The sequence below is a fragment of the Pteropus vampyrus genome, unplaced genomic scaffold, assembly GCF_000151845.1.
Source record: "Pteropus vampyrus isolate Shadow unplaced genomic scaffold, Pvam_2.0 Scaffold37, whole genome shotgun sequence".
In the NCBI taxonomy this organism is placed as follows: domain Eukaryota; kingdom Metazoa; phylum Chordata; class Mammalia; order Chiroptera; family Pteropodidae; genus Pteropus; species Pteropus vampyrus.
The window spans coordinates 7,017,241-7,032,759 of NW_011888818.1; the positions used below are offsets into that span (position 1 = coordinate 7,017,241).

The following is a 15,519-nucleotide window of genomic DNA, read 5'->3' on the forward strand; positions in this document are numbered from 1 at the left end:
CCACCTTCATACTGGTGGTGTCCAAATATCCTACCATCTAAAAAAATATTTAAAAGATGAAGTTCCTCTTCATCTCAAACTGAATGCAAAGGGGAAAATACATTCTCATAAAAACTGTAGAAAGTAATCTTCACATGACTGTAAGCAGAGATGAGTCTCTGTGTCTGTCTCCCTTTCAGAACCATGGTCCATACGGAAGTGACCTGGTGGATCCTGCTGTCAGTCAAATTTGCTGGACAAGATCAACTCCCTCACCTAAACTTTCACCAAGTTCCAGGCAAAAGAGATGTTTTCCTAGTATTGGTTTCTGGCTACTTGTTTTAGGGCAGGATGATCAACTAGATAAAAATACGGCATTTCTAGGAAGACAGCCCCTAACATCTGTCTCCTCAACTGCTTTTGTTACAGTTTAATGTCTCCAGTTGCCTACGGACTGTGCCTCAGAGACATCAGGACAAGGCTTAAAAGTTAACACAAACCTGATTCTTTATCTATAAAATGATAAGCAGATGACTGCAAAGGATGCTTTTCCCACTGAAACATCATCTGGACTCAATCTTTGTCTTATGCTGGCTCTCCTGAGGAGTTTCCCCATTTCTGCGAATAAATAAAATACAAAAGGGCCTAGCCAACAGTCGCTGCAACTCACTGCCCTGTCTCTGACAGTGGTTATAGGATGGTTAAGGAGTAGTCAGAAGGAGCTCTAAAATGTGCCTCAAAGTATTAGAAATATATCAATACTCTCTTCCCCCAATAATTCAATATAGAATTTCAACTTGCGTGAAGTTTTTTCACAACATATCATACTACCTTTTAGAGTAAGGCATTTCCTTTCATGTGTTTTAAATTTATTTCTTTGAAGCTTCGAAGAGTGCCTTTAGTCCTAGTATTTCCAGATTCAGAGAACAAGTTCATGTGAATCCCACCTATACTTTCAGAAACCCATATCTTTATACAAGGATAAAACAATGCTCTTGGTCTTTCGGTTTTTGGTTACACGGTGATGCCCATATAGGCCAAAATTGCTTATTTGGCAAAAATCACCACAGAGCTTGAACATTACATTTCTTTTGCTATGCTAGAAAACCTTATACTTTTATAAAGTTGTTCCTATAGTACTTATCATTTATTATGAGCACACAATGGCGTCTCCAAATATCATTGTCACTTCTAAGGAAAGTCTTCCTTACACTGACATGCAATCTGTACCCCTCTAGCTACCAATGCTGACGGGTGAGTTTGTGGAATGGGAGATGGTTCCATCTGACATGAGTCCCAGAGTGAGTGACTTTATTCCTAACCCTTGTCCTGAGCCCGGGTTCACAAAAACAATTCTGCCATACCGGCTGATGGAAGCGCCTGTCCAGCCGTGGGGCTACAGACATTTCTGAAAAACAGGGTGGCTTTCCCTAATATGAACCCCAGCACTTCTAGAAACTGTTTCCAAGCAAATCTCTTCTTCTGTAGCCCTTTTCATTCCTAACACCACTGTTTGAGTTAGGACTCATTTCTCAACTAAATCTCAGTCATTACATGACATGGGTTAAGAGTCCAACTGCCTAGGTTCAAGTCTCACTTCCACCATTTGCTGGCTGTATGACCTGGGCAAATTACTTAATCTAACTTTGCTTTCTTCATCATTAAGATGGAACTACAGCACTGATAGTACCCACCTCATATAGATGTTATGAGCATTGAATGAGGTGGTGACTGTAAAGTACTTGGCACCGTGCCTGGAATAGAGCAAGGTTTTATTATTATTATCATTATCATCATCATCATCATTATCATCATCATCATCATCATCATCATCAATAGCCTCCTAACTGCCACAAGATTACCACCCTTCACCAATCCCTCTTCCATGCCACTTTTAGAATGCACTTTCAAAAATATTTCTTGATTATAAAATACATATTTCATTATAGAAAATTCAGAAAACATATGAAGGAAAAGTCACCCAGTCTGACCATAGAAATGACTGTTTGTATATTTCCTTCTAGTCTTTTTTTTTAACCTAGATGAGATGATCATTTATATACTATTTGTGCCTGCTGTTTTCACCTAAGCATTTTCCCATAATTTAACATTTAACAACACAAGGTAGGTTCAGTTCTAATTCTTTGTTTAGCATTAGATGCAATTGGAGCAATAAATGATTGGTAGTGGTGGGAATCTCCGCTCCCCTTACCTCTTCCCAATGCTCCGCCCTCCCTGTCTGCCAAGGCAACAGCTACCGGCTAACAGCTACTGCCAAGTTTCTCTGATAGTGACAGTCTACTGCCTGCACTTTTGCTCATTAGCTTTAAGCCGAGACCTGTCTTGACATCGGGGGGGCAGGGGAAGTGGTGGGGGGGGCGGTCCTCTGGTCCAAGGAATGCAGAACGCTGAGGGTTCAGGTCCAGCCTTGTGCTACTGGTCTTACACCCTGCTAGCTTCCTCCCTGCTGCCCCTAAGACTATGCTCATGCATTTCTCGTCTAGAAGGGCCACCTTCTCGCCTCTCACCCCAGCTACAATTTTCAAGACCCAGCTCTAAACAAGAGTTCGTTAAATAAAACATTCCTCTCCATAATGACAACCAAGCCTGGTGTTACAGAGTACTTTTACAGTTTAGCCACTTTCATATGACAGCACAGGTACTTGGCAGACACCTGTTGAATGGGCGACTGAATATTTTGAATATTTTATTGTTTATACTGTCTCTTTAAACAAACCACAAAGTCCTTCAGAGATTAACTATTTCTCCTAATTTTTACTCTTACTGGTAATTAGCACAGAGCTAGGTAATCAATAAATGACTGATGAATCAAGTAATAGCCACCACTTTTCTTCTTTTATAATATGTATGTTTTTACTTCTTTCTATTGCCTTATTATATTCAATAGGCTTGATAACAACTAACACTTACAGTGCTTACTATGTGTCAGACATATTTCTAAGTGCTTCACACATGAACTAATTTAATCCTCACAACAACCCTGGAAAGAAGGTACGATTATCATTTTCATTTTATACGTGAGGAAGTAATGGAATTAGAATTCAAATTTAAAAACCAGTTTGATCAAACCATATCCATATAATTGAATTTGACAATTAAAATATGTATTAAAGATCGACTACGTTCTAAGCATTGGGTAAGGATACTGCCTGCCCTGGGGGAGGGGGAGAAACACCTAACAATGCACTAAACACAAGGCAAATGGGACAGGCACATATAAACACAGAGAGAGAAGAGGGTAAAGGCGGCCCAATTCCCATGATCAGCCTCTCCCAAATGCTGGGAAATAAGGGGCCCTCGACATCATATCATCATCCATCACATCCAGCAATGAACGGGGGAAGCCCTTGATGGGAGCCACGATCTTGGAACACGTCTGTGAGCATCTGGCAGGACCCTGCATATCTGTTCATCCTCAGCCAGAAGCCCTGGGGCCAACTCTTCCTTGCTCTCCAAGTGATTCCTTGTCACTGACCCCTCTGCCCTGTACCACAGGAGTCTGGGATAGCTGGATTAGGCTGGACAGCCAAGCTCCTCCTCATTGGCAGGGACACAGCATCCCAACAAATCACACAACTCACCCAATACTAACATATTTTAACAAACAGAGAAGACAGTCTCTTTGAAGGACTTTTTTGTGTACCATAAATCTGAAGGATTTCACATGCTCATCAACAGAATCAATGTGTTTTTTGGTCGACATCTGAAACATGTGTCTTTTAGGGAACACTCCATAAATACTAGAGAGCCAGAGTCTAGAGTGGACCTGGAGCCAATGCACTGGTGACCCTCCGCCCTCCACCCCAGAAGGCAGAAGTCCTGAGAACGGACCTCATAGGCCTAGGCCTGCTTTTATTCTGGAAGACAAAAAATGGACCCAATTCCTCAGCGCTCTCACCCACACCACAACTTCAGCCACCACCTGGATGCTAGCTATGTCCAAACCCTTAACCCAGATCTCTGGTCTCTCAGCCACTTCAACCCCAGCTGGTTCAAACAGAACTCGTCACTTCTCCTCCAAACCTGTGTTCTCAGTGACCACTACCAAGGCAGAGACCTGAGTTGCCCTTATCCCCACACATGCCCTCCTCAGAGGCCCTCACTCTGCACCCACCCCCATCCCCCACTCTCTCAGTCCAGACCCTCGTGATTTCTTGCCTGGCTCAAGACACCTTTCTTACAGGTCCCCCCACAATCCTTCCTCCCCACCACAGGCCAGAGCAGTTTTTCAGAAGCACAAGATGACAGGTCATTATTTGCTTTAAAACCCTCTCGAGGTCACTATTACCTATGAGATCAAGTTAAACTCCCAACCTTGGCTCGCTGGTCCCTGCAAAATCCTGCCTGCCTCTCAAGCCACCTTTTGTTCATTCCCACACATACCCCCACTTTTTGCTCCTCTCCAACCAAGAACAGTACAAATAAGCCCCGCTCACAGCCACCAAGCTCAGACCTCGGCAGAAGCACCACCTCCCACAGAAAGGCTTCCATGATGCCTTCGCCTCAGTCTGCATGACAAAGCGCCTGCCCCCACCTCCACTGACATGCCATGCACCACACAGCATCACCATTAGTCTCCTTCAATGTCTTTTCCACTGGCCTGTGAGCTCGTTTCTATGTCCCCAAGCCCCAGAGTGGGGGCTGGCACAGAGTTAACTGTTTGCCAGATGAAAGACAGAGCTCAGGCACCCCAAGCCTGCCAGGCCACATCCCTTTGCCCTTCCCCAACACCCAGGAGGAATTACCAACACAGTCGCAGGTGGGAAACTCAGCCTGGGCTCTCTTGGCGGGCGTGTCCAGCAGACTCTTAGTGGGTGTGTCCAGGTACTTAAGAGGAGACTCCAGGAAGCCACTGAGGGTGGGTGTGAGTGGATTCTCAGCCTTGGTGGGTGTGGCCTCCTGGCCTCCCTCTTCTGAATGGAAGCAGGTGGTTGAGAGCACAGTCACAGCCCCTGAAGACTCAATCTTGATTTGCTTGGGAGAGCGGGTAGCAAAAGGGCTCTCAGGGGCTGGGAGACACGTTGGCTGGTTCTCGGGGTCCTGAATGGGCACAGACGGGGGGCCAGGAAGCCCAAAGCTATCCCCAAATTCAGCCTCAAACTGCCGGATGAGCTCTTCCAGCTTGTCATCAGCCGGGGGAAGAGGGCCAGCGGAACCCGGCTGCAGGGCTGCCATGGGGCTGGGGGATCTCATTTCCTGAGTAGGGGGCAGCAGGCTGTCCCCGGAGGGACTAGGTGCAAATAGCGCAAGAGAAGGTTCTGGGGGCAGGGGGACAGCAGAGCCCTGTGAGGCGGGGACGGGGGCAGGTGGATGTGCCTGCGCATCCTCGGAGACTGGGGACCTTGGCCCTTCCAGGATGATTTGCCGTAGAGGCAGGAAGAGAGGCTGTGCTTCCCGCAGCCTGGACTTCTTGATCTGAATGGGCTTCCGGACACTGGGCTTGATCCCAGGAGTGACTTTCTCAGGTCCCAGGGGACCGCCAACGGGTGCCAGTGGCTTCTTCTTCTTCTCCTTGGGCGGTCTGTCCAGAGGCCGTGGGACAGGTGAGCTTGACGGTACCCACCAGCTGGGGGCAGGAGGCTCCGTGGGAGTAGAAAAGGAAGCATCATGGGCCTGGTCCAGGAAGAGACTTCGCTTATGGTGGAGGTGCTGCTGCAGGGCGGTCTGGGCCTTCTGGTGGGTGTCAGGCTCTGAGGATGGTGTGGGAGCCTCCCTCTGGAGAATGGGTGATGGGGCTGGGGCTGGGGAGGAAGAGGGCGCCTCGACCTTGATCTTGGGCTTGGTGGGCAGGGCCTCGGGCCGCTTGAATACTGACTGGATGTAATCACTAGCGCTGCCCAATAACTGCTCCAGTTCAGCCATGGGGTCAGGGCTTGGGCGTGGCATGGGCCAAGAGCTTCGGGGAGTTGCTGGTGGGGTGTCAGTGCCCCAGGCTTCAGGAAACTCTGTTCTAGGAGTTGCTGGAGGGAAGGCAGGGCTATCAGGAGCAAAGGATGGGTGCTCTTCAGGAGGGACCACAGGCCATGAGGGGGCCCGGAGGTAGGACTGGGGAGATCTGAAAGGGGCAGGAGGGGACAAGGCCTCAGGAAGCGGGCAAGAAGCCTGGGATGTGGAGTGAGAAGGCTGGGGGAGGGCAGAAGAGAGCTGTGTGAGGGCTTCGATGGCAATGGCGGTCTGCAGGCTGATGTTTTTTTCCTTGGCGATACTCAGAGCACTCTGGGATAGAGGCAGGCCCTCTGGGGGAGGTATCTGGGGGACCTCCGAGCTAAGAAGTGGCCTAGTGCTTGGTGCTGGGAGGCCAGCCTCACCAGGAGGCAGAGTCCCTGGGAGCCTGGGCTGCTCCTCCCCTCCCTCCACGACCACAGACTTGATCTTCCCCTCCAGCCACTCGAGGTAGTCAGGGCATTCTGGGCCATCGCAGTTGCAGTTGGGGGGTTTCATGCCATGCCGAGCAAGGGCCAGGGCTGTCTGCAGCGTGTCAAGGTCTTCACTGCCAGCAGAGCAGCTCTCAGGCCCTGACCCGGGTCCCCTGTTGTTCCCAGCCTCGCGACTCATCTCACGGTTGAAGGTTTCATAGAGCCGAGTGCTAAGGGCCCCATAAGAGGACACAGCTTCGGCCACAGCCGAAAAGGCCACCAGATCGTGGGCATCTTCCAGGCGAGCAGTGTGAGCTGGGCCTGGGGTAGCGTCCCAGTCAGGCTTCTGGTCTACTCGCCAAGGACCACCAGCCCCCAGCAGGCTGGGTCCAGCGGGTTCTCTAGCACCATTGACTGGCGCCCCTGAGGCGCTTAGCTGCCTTGAGTCCCCATGGTACACTGGCCCTGAGTCCATTTGACCTGGAACAGGTCCATCAACTGGGCTGAGCTCTGAGCCTGTCTGGAGAGAGAGGGAGAGAGAGAGGAGGGAAAAAAAAGGAAAAAGATGAGCCAAAATATTTGAAAAGCTTGTCCTACTTCACACCACTCAGAAGCACACCTAAACCTTGCTTTTCTTGCAAACCTTCTCTCTGATACAGCTTGAACCTCAGCTCATCTTCCCTGTCTCCTTTCCCAGCTAGCTGCACCAGCAGAAATGGAAAGCAGATCTTTAAGAGCTCCTAGTACGGAATTCTGAATGTTGCTCAGGCATTTTAGAGCCTCACTCAGATGGATCACATTGATGAGGCTCCTCTGTGTTAAGGACACACAGAAAGGTCTTAACTTGCAATGATCAAGGTGACCTGAGGACCATGTTGAATTTTTTTTTTTTTTTTTTTTTTTTTGGTCAGGAGGGAAAGAAAGCTACCCAAGCCCACCAGATAACAATGTGCCATAAATGTTAAGTGTGTGTAAGAAATGAGCAGCTTTGATTAACAAATTCAGCCGGAACAAGGGGTCAGTGGGAAGGAACCCACAGTTCTTTCCCCTGCCTGTTCTTGTCCTCACTTAAGCCTAAGCTGAGCTCAGAGTCTGCATAGCATGATATTCCCACTCCCAGCCCCAGACCTGAAGGAAACACTGATGATCTGACACAGCATGTGTTTAGCCCTATGCTGAGCCAGTTATGCCGAAGACAAGCCGGATACTGCTTGGAAGAAGATCCGGGCCTCGCCCCAAGCCTAGGAAGCATCATTTTACAACTTCTGTCCACCAAAGTACACAGCACGGGGACAGTGCAAGAGGAAGGGAGCCGGGGCCTGGTCCATCAAGCTAAAAGTTAATATGGAGATGCAGCATTGAGTTTACAAGATTCATCCCTCCGGAAATGAAAGCTCTTCCTCACTGTAAGTGCCAATGAATGAATGAATGAATGAATGATGTTTAGAAAGTCATCAATAGATGCTACAACTAGCAGGTGAAAGTTTGCTGAGGCACAGGATAGATATTTGGTCTCAAAACAAGTCCTCAAAAGCTACTTAATTACAATAGTAACTTTAGAGTGGAGAAATGTGGCAGACACTACCTTTACCAAAGGATCAAAGTTATCATCACCAATATCAGGACAAACCAATATCATGTGCCTCTTGTTATAATACACCAAGAAGGCTATATGTCACACAGAACTCCAGACAAAATGTACACCTGAGCCTAATCATGAGGAAACATCACATAAACCCAAACTGAAGGGCACTCTAGAAAGGAGCTGGATTGCTCTCTTCAAAAATTTCAAAGACAAGACTGACAGACATCTCTGCCAGCTTATACGAGACTAAGGAGACATGCAAAATGCATGTTCATGGGGTAGATCTGGGGAGAAATAGCTATAAAGTACATCATTGGAACAATGATGAAATCTGAATATGGATGTGGATAAGATCATATTGTGTCAACCTCAGTCTTCTTGACTTGGATCATTATACTATAGTTATAGAAAAGAATATCCTTGTCCTTAGGGACGCACATACACACACACTGAAGTATTGGTAGAGGAATACTGTATCACCAGCTTAATCTCAAATGGTTCAGAAAAATTACAGTCATGAGCCACTTAATGGGGGTATGTTCTGAGAAATGTGTCATTAAGCGATTTCTTCGTTATGCAAACATCGAAGAGTGCACTTACACAAATCTAGGTGGTATAGCCTACGACACACCCCGGCAGTGTGGTATACCACCATCGCATATGCGGTCATCATCAACTGAAATGTCGTTATGCAGCATGGGACTATATATACATACATAAAAACACGTATGCGTAGAGGAAATGATAAAGCAAATAAGGCGAAATGTAAACAATTTGGGTATGTGGGAGTCCCAAGTACTCTTCTTACAACTTTTCTATAAGTTTTAAAATTCTACCAAACTAAAACGTTAAAGAAATTAGTCCCTCAGGTAGAATATAAGTGTATTAAACAGATGGTAAAAAGATACTAGTCGCCAGTCTGTCAACCATAGCCATCGTGGGCCCCAAAGCAGTGGTGGGGAACTGGGATTTGGGATCAGCCCTGAGGGAGGTGAGCAGAGGCCCCAGCTTGTGGTTCCCACCTCATCCTCAGCACTGCCCCGATTTTGGCCTCAAAGATCCTCATGCTTTTCCAACATGCTTTTCTGAGGCTTGCCAATGCAGTTCTCATTGCCTGGAATGCCCTTCCCAGGCTCTGTGAGGTCACCCTGGCTTATCCTACAATGTCACCTTCTTCTTAATCTGGTTGGCAGAATTACTTGTAGCTCCTTCTCTTGGGTTCCCACGGTCCCAACACGTGCCTCTATTAGCATTTATCACATGCCACTACTGTTATTCAAGCAGCTGCCTCTCCACCAGACCCAAATCTTCCTGACTTCTGTGCCTCCTGACCACAGCCATGGCAGTAACACAGTCTGAGTCCAGTGAAAAGCCTCCCATCTCCCACTGGCCATGAATATGCCAGCCTTTCTCTGGTGGAAGACTATCTTTCAGAACTAGGAACAAGTAACTTTCCTCTAGGAATGTGGCTGATCACTAGGCACTCCCTTCTTTCCTTCTTAGAAACCTAAACTTATGTGGCTACAAAGGCTAGACTCTGAAGTGGTCAAATTTTACATGCTTATGTGTAAGAGCATGCATAGCCAAGAAGAAACATGGAAGAGTAGCATGGTCTTACAAAAACAGTGCCAGGAAGACGAATGCTACATGAGCTGAGGCTTCCCCAAAATGGTCAAGACAAGGGAAAGGATTTCAAAAGTTATTTTTGGTGTGCGAATAAGAACAAGGAAGGGCTAGGGCTGCTCTTGTGTCTCTGAATTCCCTGGGAAGAAACATGCTCTTCAGACTGAAAGTAGAAGAAAGGGAAGAGTAAACACAGATATGAGGGAAGTGAACCTAGGGTGGGCGGCAGACTTTACGAAACTTTACATCACAATTTCCTGGCCAGAGGATCCCACTGATACATTCCTCATACTTGCTGGTGATCCTGGAGGAAACCTGCCATCAGATGAGAAAAGGGTAAGTGTTATCCTCAACTTTCAGGACACTGAGTGAGAACAATCCAGGTACTATCCCCGAGTGAGTAACTAAAGGAACCACAGGAGTCGGGCTCACCGACGGCCAGCAACCCATCAACGCCCAACTAATCTTACTGTTGTGTGCCATGTCCTCACTGGACCAGGGGATGAGGAGACATCCTGGCTGACAGGTCACAAACTCAAGGGCTGTAGGCCAAATCCGCCACAGATTTGTTTTGTTTGGCCTATACAGGTATCCTCTGCTTTTCAAAAGTTTGCATTACACCACTTTATTTTTATGAAAGACCAACATTAGTGCCTGTTTTCGCTAACTGAAACACATTCTAAGAGGATTTTCACTTTTACAAAAAAAAGGCAAAAAGGGGAAATAGCTTTCGGCATTTGTTTCTCAGCAAGTCATTACAGAGGCAGGGTGTGCCCTGGGGAGCGGGAGTGGCACCTCCAAACCCTTTCCCCAGGAACTACACTCAGCATCTTGGCATCAAGTGCCATAATTGAACTGTCTGTGAGCTTTACCTAGATTCATTTTGTGCATCTGTTAGCAAGATGTGCCCTCAGGTATCAGAAAAGCCTAAGAGCTCGTTAAGGGTGCTATGCTTAGTGTAAAACTATACATAATTTAGTGTATTTAGTATGATTTGGTAGATTGTTTTTTGGATCTGGGAACACTCAAAAATTTTTCCATATAAATTAATGGTAACTGCTTCTTTGCTTTACGCCATTTCAGCTTACGAAAGGTTTCATAGGAACATTCTGTTTTCGGATAGCTGGGAAAACCTGTACAGTGTCAGGTATTTGTTTGTTTTGCCAACATTAAAAAATCCAATTTCACATGAAACCCAGATTTTCTCGAAGGCCCACACTGCTGCCTGGCAACTCTGTCTACAACTGGGCACTATCGCTCCAGGTCCCCCCCAGCTTTGCTGTTCAGCACTACTTCTTGAAACCAAGGCCAAGGGTCAGGGGTTATTTATCAACTGCCTAAAGTAATTATCACTTCATTCATCTGTGTTACTTGTCAAGCCCTTGAGGCATACGGGTTTCTGACTGGGCTCCAGGTTGGAGTGATCCCGTAGTGGGTCAGCTACTGAGAAGTACAGGCTGGGCGGGTGGGCTCACCACTGGCTGAATGACCATGCTCAGAGTACAAGCAGTGTATCAACTAGAGGTCTTTAGTGGTCTGCCACAGGGCTATGTCCCCAGAACTGTCTTGTTCAACATAGTTATCAATAATGACAGTGAAGGCACACTTACTTAACAGGCTGAAAACAGGAGACACAACCTGTGTTAAGAGACAGGACCACACCCAAAAGGTCAACAAGCTGGAGAGAAAAAAAAATCTAACAAGGTAAATAGGGTCTTATGCTTAGGCTCCAAACCACATTTGTGCAAATTAAAGGCAAAAGAAGCTCATAATGATGGCAATAGTGCACATAAAGATGTCTTACGAGTCAGGAGGGGTAGAAGACTCTAACTGATGGTACACTTGTGACCATATAATGTGCCTGGGCAGTTTCAATGGGTCTTACGTCCCAGGGTTTTTTCAAACTTTTTTAGTACAATCCACAGGAAGAAACTGATCTATTACATACTTATATATGTGACAAGTTTGCAAAATAGTATTTCCCCTTACTAGATTCATGAATCATTCCCTCCCCCTCTTTCATGCAGGTCGCAACTTTCTAAGTTGATTTCACAGTCCACTAATGGGTCCCAACCCATAGACACACAGGACTGACTAGAATAGGACCTGTAGCTCAGGCAATGACAGCCGTGCTCCGCCCAGGTAGTCCCTACCTGAAACACAGCCTTCTCTCTGGGGCTGCACCCTTGGAGGGGGCATAGAGCAGGACAGTTCAAAATCATAAGAACAGGTCCTTTTGGTTCTGAAGAAGACAAAACTCGAAAAGGTCTTTATCTAAGGACCCGTCATTTGGGAAAAAAATTAGACTCATCTTAAGTGGCCTTAAGAGGTGGAATTAGAAGGTGACTAAAGCTTTAGGGAGAACTTAGGCTCAATTTAGGGAAAAGTTTTTATATTTAGAGACACTAAAAAATGCACTAACCCTGTCCCTTTAATAACCAGGAGGTAGAGCAAGCTCTTATCAATGGAGATGTTGAAAAGAAAACCAAGCAGTTATTGGTGATTATTGGCAGGACAGTGCTGGAGGAAGAGAATGGTGGCTAGTTCAGGTCCTTTCAAATTCCCAGATCGGACATGCCCCAACTCTAAATCCCTCCACACTTTCTTCCTCAATTGTCACTCCCCTCTGGGCTCCAGCAAACACCACTGTGGGGACACTTCTCAACATCTGCCTTCTGCCTGGACCTCTCAGCGGACCTCCAGCTAACTCCAACCTCTGGAAAGTCAGCCAGCTCATCCGAAACAGAACTGAATCCCCCTCCCCACTTCCAATAGCTCCTTCTCCAATTCTCCTATTTTTGCCAGTGTCCTTGCTCTCATCATTGTCAACACAAACATCATCCTTGCTCCTCCAATGCACCCAGTCACCAAATCCAAACAATTCTGAACGTGAATGCCTCTCTATTCTATCTCCTCCCTTTCTGTCCTTGCTCTCCTAATTTGAGCCTTGGTGTTCGTACACATTGTTTAAATTGTCCAACCTGACAGTGGCTCCTTTAAACAACTCTGCAAACTCCAAGCCTCTTCTTCCACCGTACACATGTGTGCGTGCATGCACATGCACACACACACACAGTCTTTTCTCCACCCTACAATCTGTGGTTGAACATATCTCGCCCTTCCTCAAGACTCCCGGTCACCGACTTCGTAACTCTTCCTCATATTTTGAAACCCTTGCTCAACTTTCCTATTTTAAGATTGCCATTTGCATATATCTAGTGTTTAGCATTTGTGACATGTTTTATTTTTCAAAGATGGCCACTACAATCCCTTGATCCCACATGCACTTATCCCATGGAGAAGTGGAGTCTATGTTTCCTCTCCTTCGATCCAGGTGGGCTTGTGACAATGGCAGAAGTGATACTACGTGGCTTTCAAAGCTAGATTATACAAGGCAATACAGCTTCTGCCTAGTTCTCTTGGGAAACTTACTCTTGGAGCCCAGTCACCACACTGTGAAGAAACCCAGGCCACGTGGAAAGGGCACATGTAGGTGCCCAGCTAAGGTCCAGCCAACAGCTGGCATCACCTGCCAAACGTGTGAGTGAAGGAACTTTCTAGTCCAGTCATCGAGTTACTTCTAGCTTTTGAGCCTTCCCAGCTGAGGCCCTAAACATCAAGGAACAGAGACAAGCTACCCACACTGTGTCCTTCCAGACTTCTGGATCCACAGACTGAATGGATAAAATGAGCATAATAAAATGATGGCTGTTTTATGCCACTAAATTCCAGGGTGGCTTCTTACCCAACAATAGACCAGACTGTTTATTTCAGGAACATCAAGAAGTTTATAAGGTGAAAGGCAAGAAACAGACCTATAAACAAACAAATGCCCTAAAGCATATCAGTGCAGTGCAAACAGTCTATACCAGGGCCTGAGGGACACAGGTGGATGGTGGGGGAGGGGAGTTCTCTCCGGGCCAGTCAACATGTGTGTCAAGAAAGGTTTCACCTCCAAGTAACTTTCAGGATGAGGCTTGAAAGATGGGCAGGTACTCTGAAGAGGGGGAAAGAGGGGGAATTGCAGAGTGAGGGACCAGCATCTCAAAGGCACAGACTCATTAGAAGCCCTGGCAGGCTGGAGAAGGGAAAGCTGCTGGGCACGCCCTGAGCACACAGTGTGGGGAGGGCAGGTGTGTAGCTCACAGCGTGAGCACAACACAGCGGACTTACATTTCACGGGGGTTACTCAGGTGTTCCCGCAGAGCAGACTGCAGAGTTCAAGGCTGGTGGCCTGGAGACCACTTGGGAGACTAACGTCACTGTGTAGATCAGTGATAAGAAGGGCCTGCACTAAGTCGAGAACAGAGATGGGGATGAAGCGTGGTTCTAGAGACAAACGATTAAATGGAGAGGATCAATCCCTTCCTGATAAAGTCCCCCTTGACCAGTCCTGCCCACCACACGGTCTGAACCAGACTCTACAGTCAGCACACACAGCCACCTTCTATTGGGGATCTTTTCCTAAGAGTGTATGACCAACCACTCTGTAAGCTCCCAGGGGACAAGGCTTCCATGACACCTTCAGAACCCAGCACAGAGTGCTCAGTATGTGTTCAAAAAGATCTGTTGCTTTTTCCTCCCACGACATGGCTGGCACAAGCCTCTCCAGCCCTGGACTTTGAGAGGACAGCTCACAGAAGCTTTGGGCAGAATCGGTGGTCCTCTATTAGGGTACCTGTCACAGTGGATGCACAGAAGAGGTCTGAAAATGGCCAATGCCATCAGGAATGCCTTTGCCCCAAAGGACTCAAGAACTTGACAACTCATCTCAAACAACCCCCAACTGCCCTCCGCAGAAAAGCCCACCAAAGGTGTCTGCTCTGGCCCTTCTTATATCCACTTTCCAGATACAAAACCCCACCCTGCCCTCACTGTGACCCACACTCCCAGCCTTACCAGGTCTCTTCTCTGCCTCACACAGTATCTCTGGAGGGCTCTGGCCCGTCGCAGGCTAAGCATTGTCCAGGTTAGGGGTGTGCTCCCATCATCTGGGGGCAATAGGGTTTTGTTACTAGAAGATGGGAGGAGTAAATGCTCTTCTCAGATCCAAGAAGAGACCTGCCCTTCACCTTGCTTCATGAAGAGGTAATGTGTATGTACAACACTGCTACCCTCAGTCACAGGTCTCACCATCAAAAGACTCCAGGTCTTCTCTGGGGGGTCCGGGAACCTCTGCTGGAGTCTGCCCCTGCACCCTGCCTGGTCAGGACTCCCGAGGTCCCACCTGCTTCCTGTTGTACAGCCAACTCCTTTCTTATGCTCTCAAATAACCACAGCTGGTCCCCCCAGACATCCCCAGGTATTCAACAACGGCCCCCTGGATGCCAGGAAAGGTTGGAGAAGTCTGGAACTCCACCCCTCAGGCACCTCATTTGGTCCATAACACAATTAGAAGTGCAGAAACACCACCAGGTTTTCCAAGTTTTTCCCGAATCTCGGAGAATCAACACATAAAAACCAGACCAACAGTCCTCTATTAAAGAGAAATGGGAAGAAGGTGAGAAGATAAAGACTATTATCTTGAGAGAACAAAGACCTCATTGATGATACCTTCTCAGGACTTCTAGGAAGGGAAAGTTAGAAGAGCACGGAGTCTCTAGGACTGTTTTAATCACCGTCAGCAGTTAAGCACCATTTTAGAAGAAACAGATCTAAGAAGGTATTTTCAGCCAGGATGAATATGTCTGCCGTCAACCTCCACAAAGGTGAGTGGCCAGGAGACGGGCCAGTCTAAGGTGCATCTTGTACAGCAGAATCTCTAAGAATGAATTCTCAGGGAATTCCAAGACAGCAGTGGGTGCTCCCCACTCAGCTGGCCAGTAAATCCCACGTAGCACCATCAGCTCAGCCCCTCCAATCCTCCAGCCACTGTTCAAGGAGCTAGAGTTTCCAGCTCCACCCTGTGCCCTAGTCCTAGGGCTCAGTGTCCACCTCCATGCAAAGCCCATTCCT

At 47.4% G+C, this 15,519-nt stretch overlaps 1 protein-coding gene across 4 annotated transcripts in view; it reads right to left on the reverse strand.

The window, feature by feature from the left end:
- TET3 (tet methylcytosine dioxygenase 3) overlaps window positions 1-15,519 on the reverse strand; it is a 99,421-nt gene that overhangs the window by 41,410 nt on the left and 42,492 nt on the right. For 3 of the 4 annotated variants that reach the window (XM_011358134.1, XM_023529476.1, XM_011358136.2), the window contains one exon: window positions 4,746-6,876. In XM_011358134.1, coding sequence (XP_011356436.1) covers window positions 4,746-6,876 — 2,131 coding nt within the window. The remainder of the gene's footprint in view (window positions 1-4,745; window positions 6,877-15,519) is intronic. The other variant, XM_011358135.2, reaches the window with a different exon arrangement.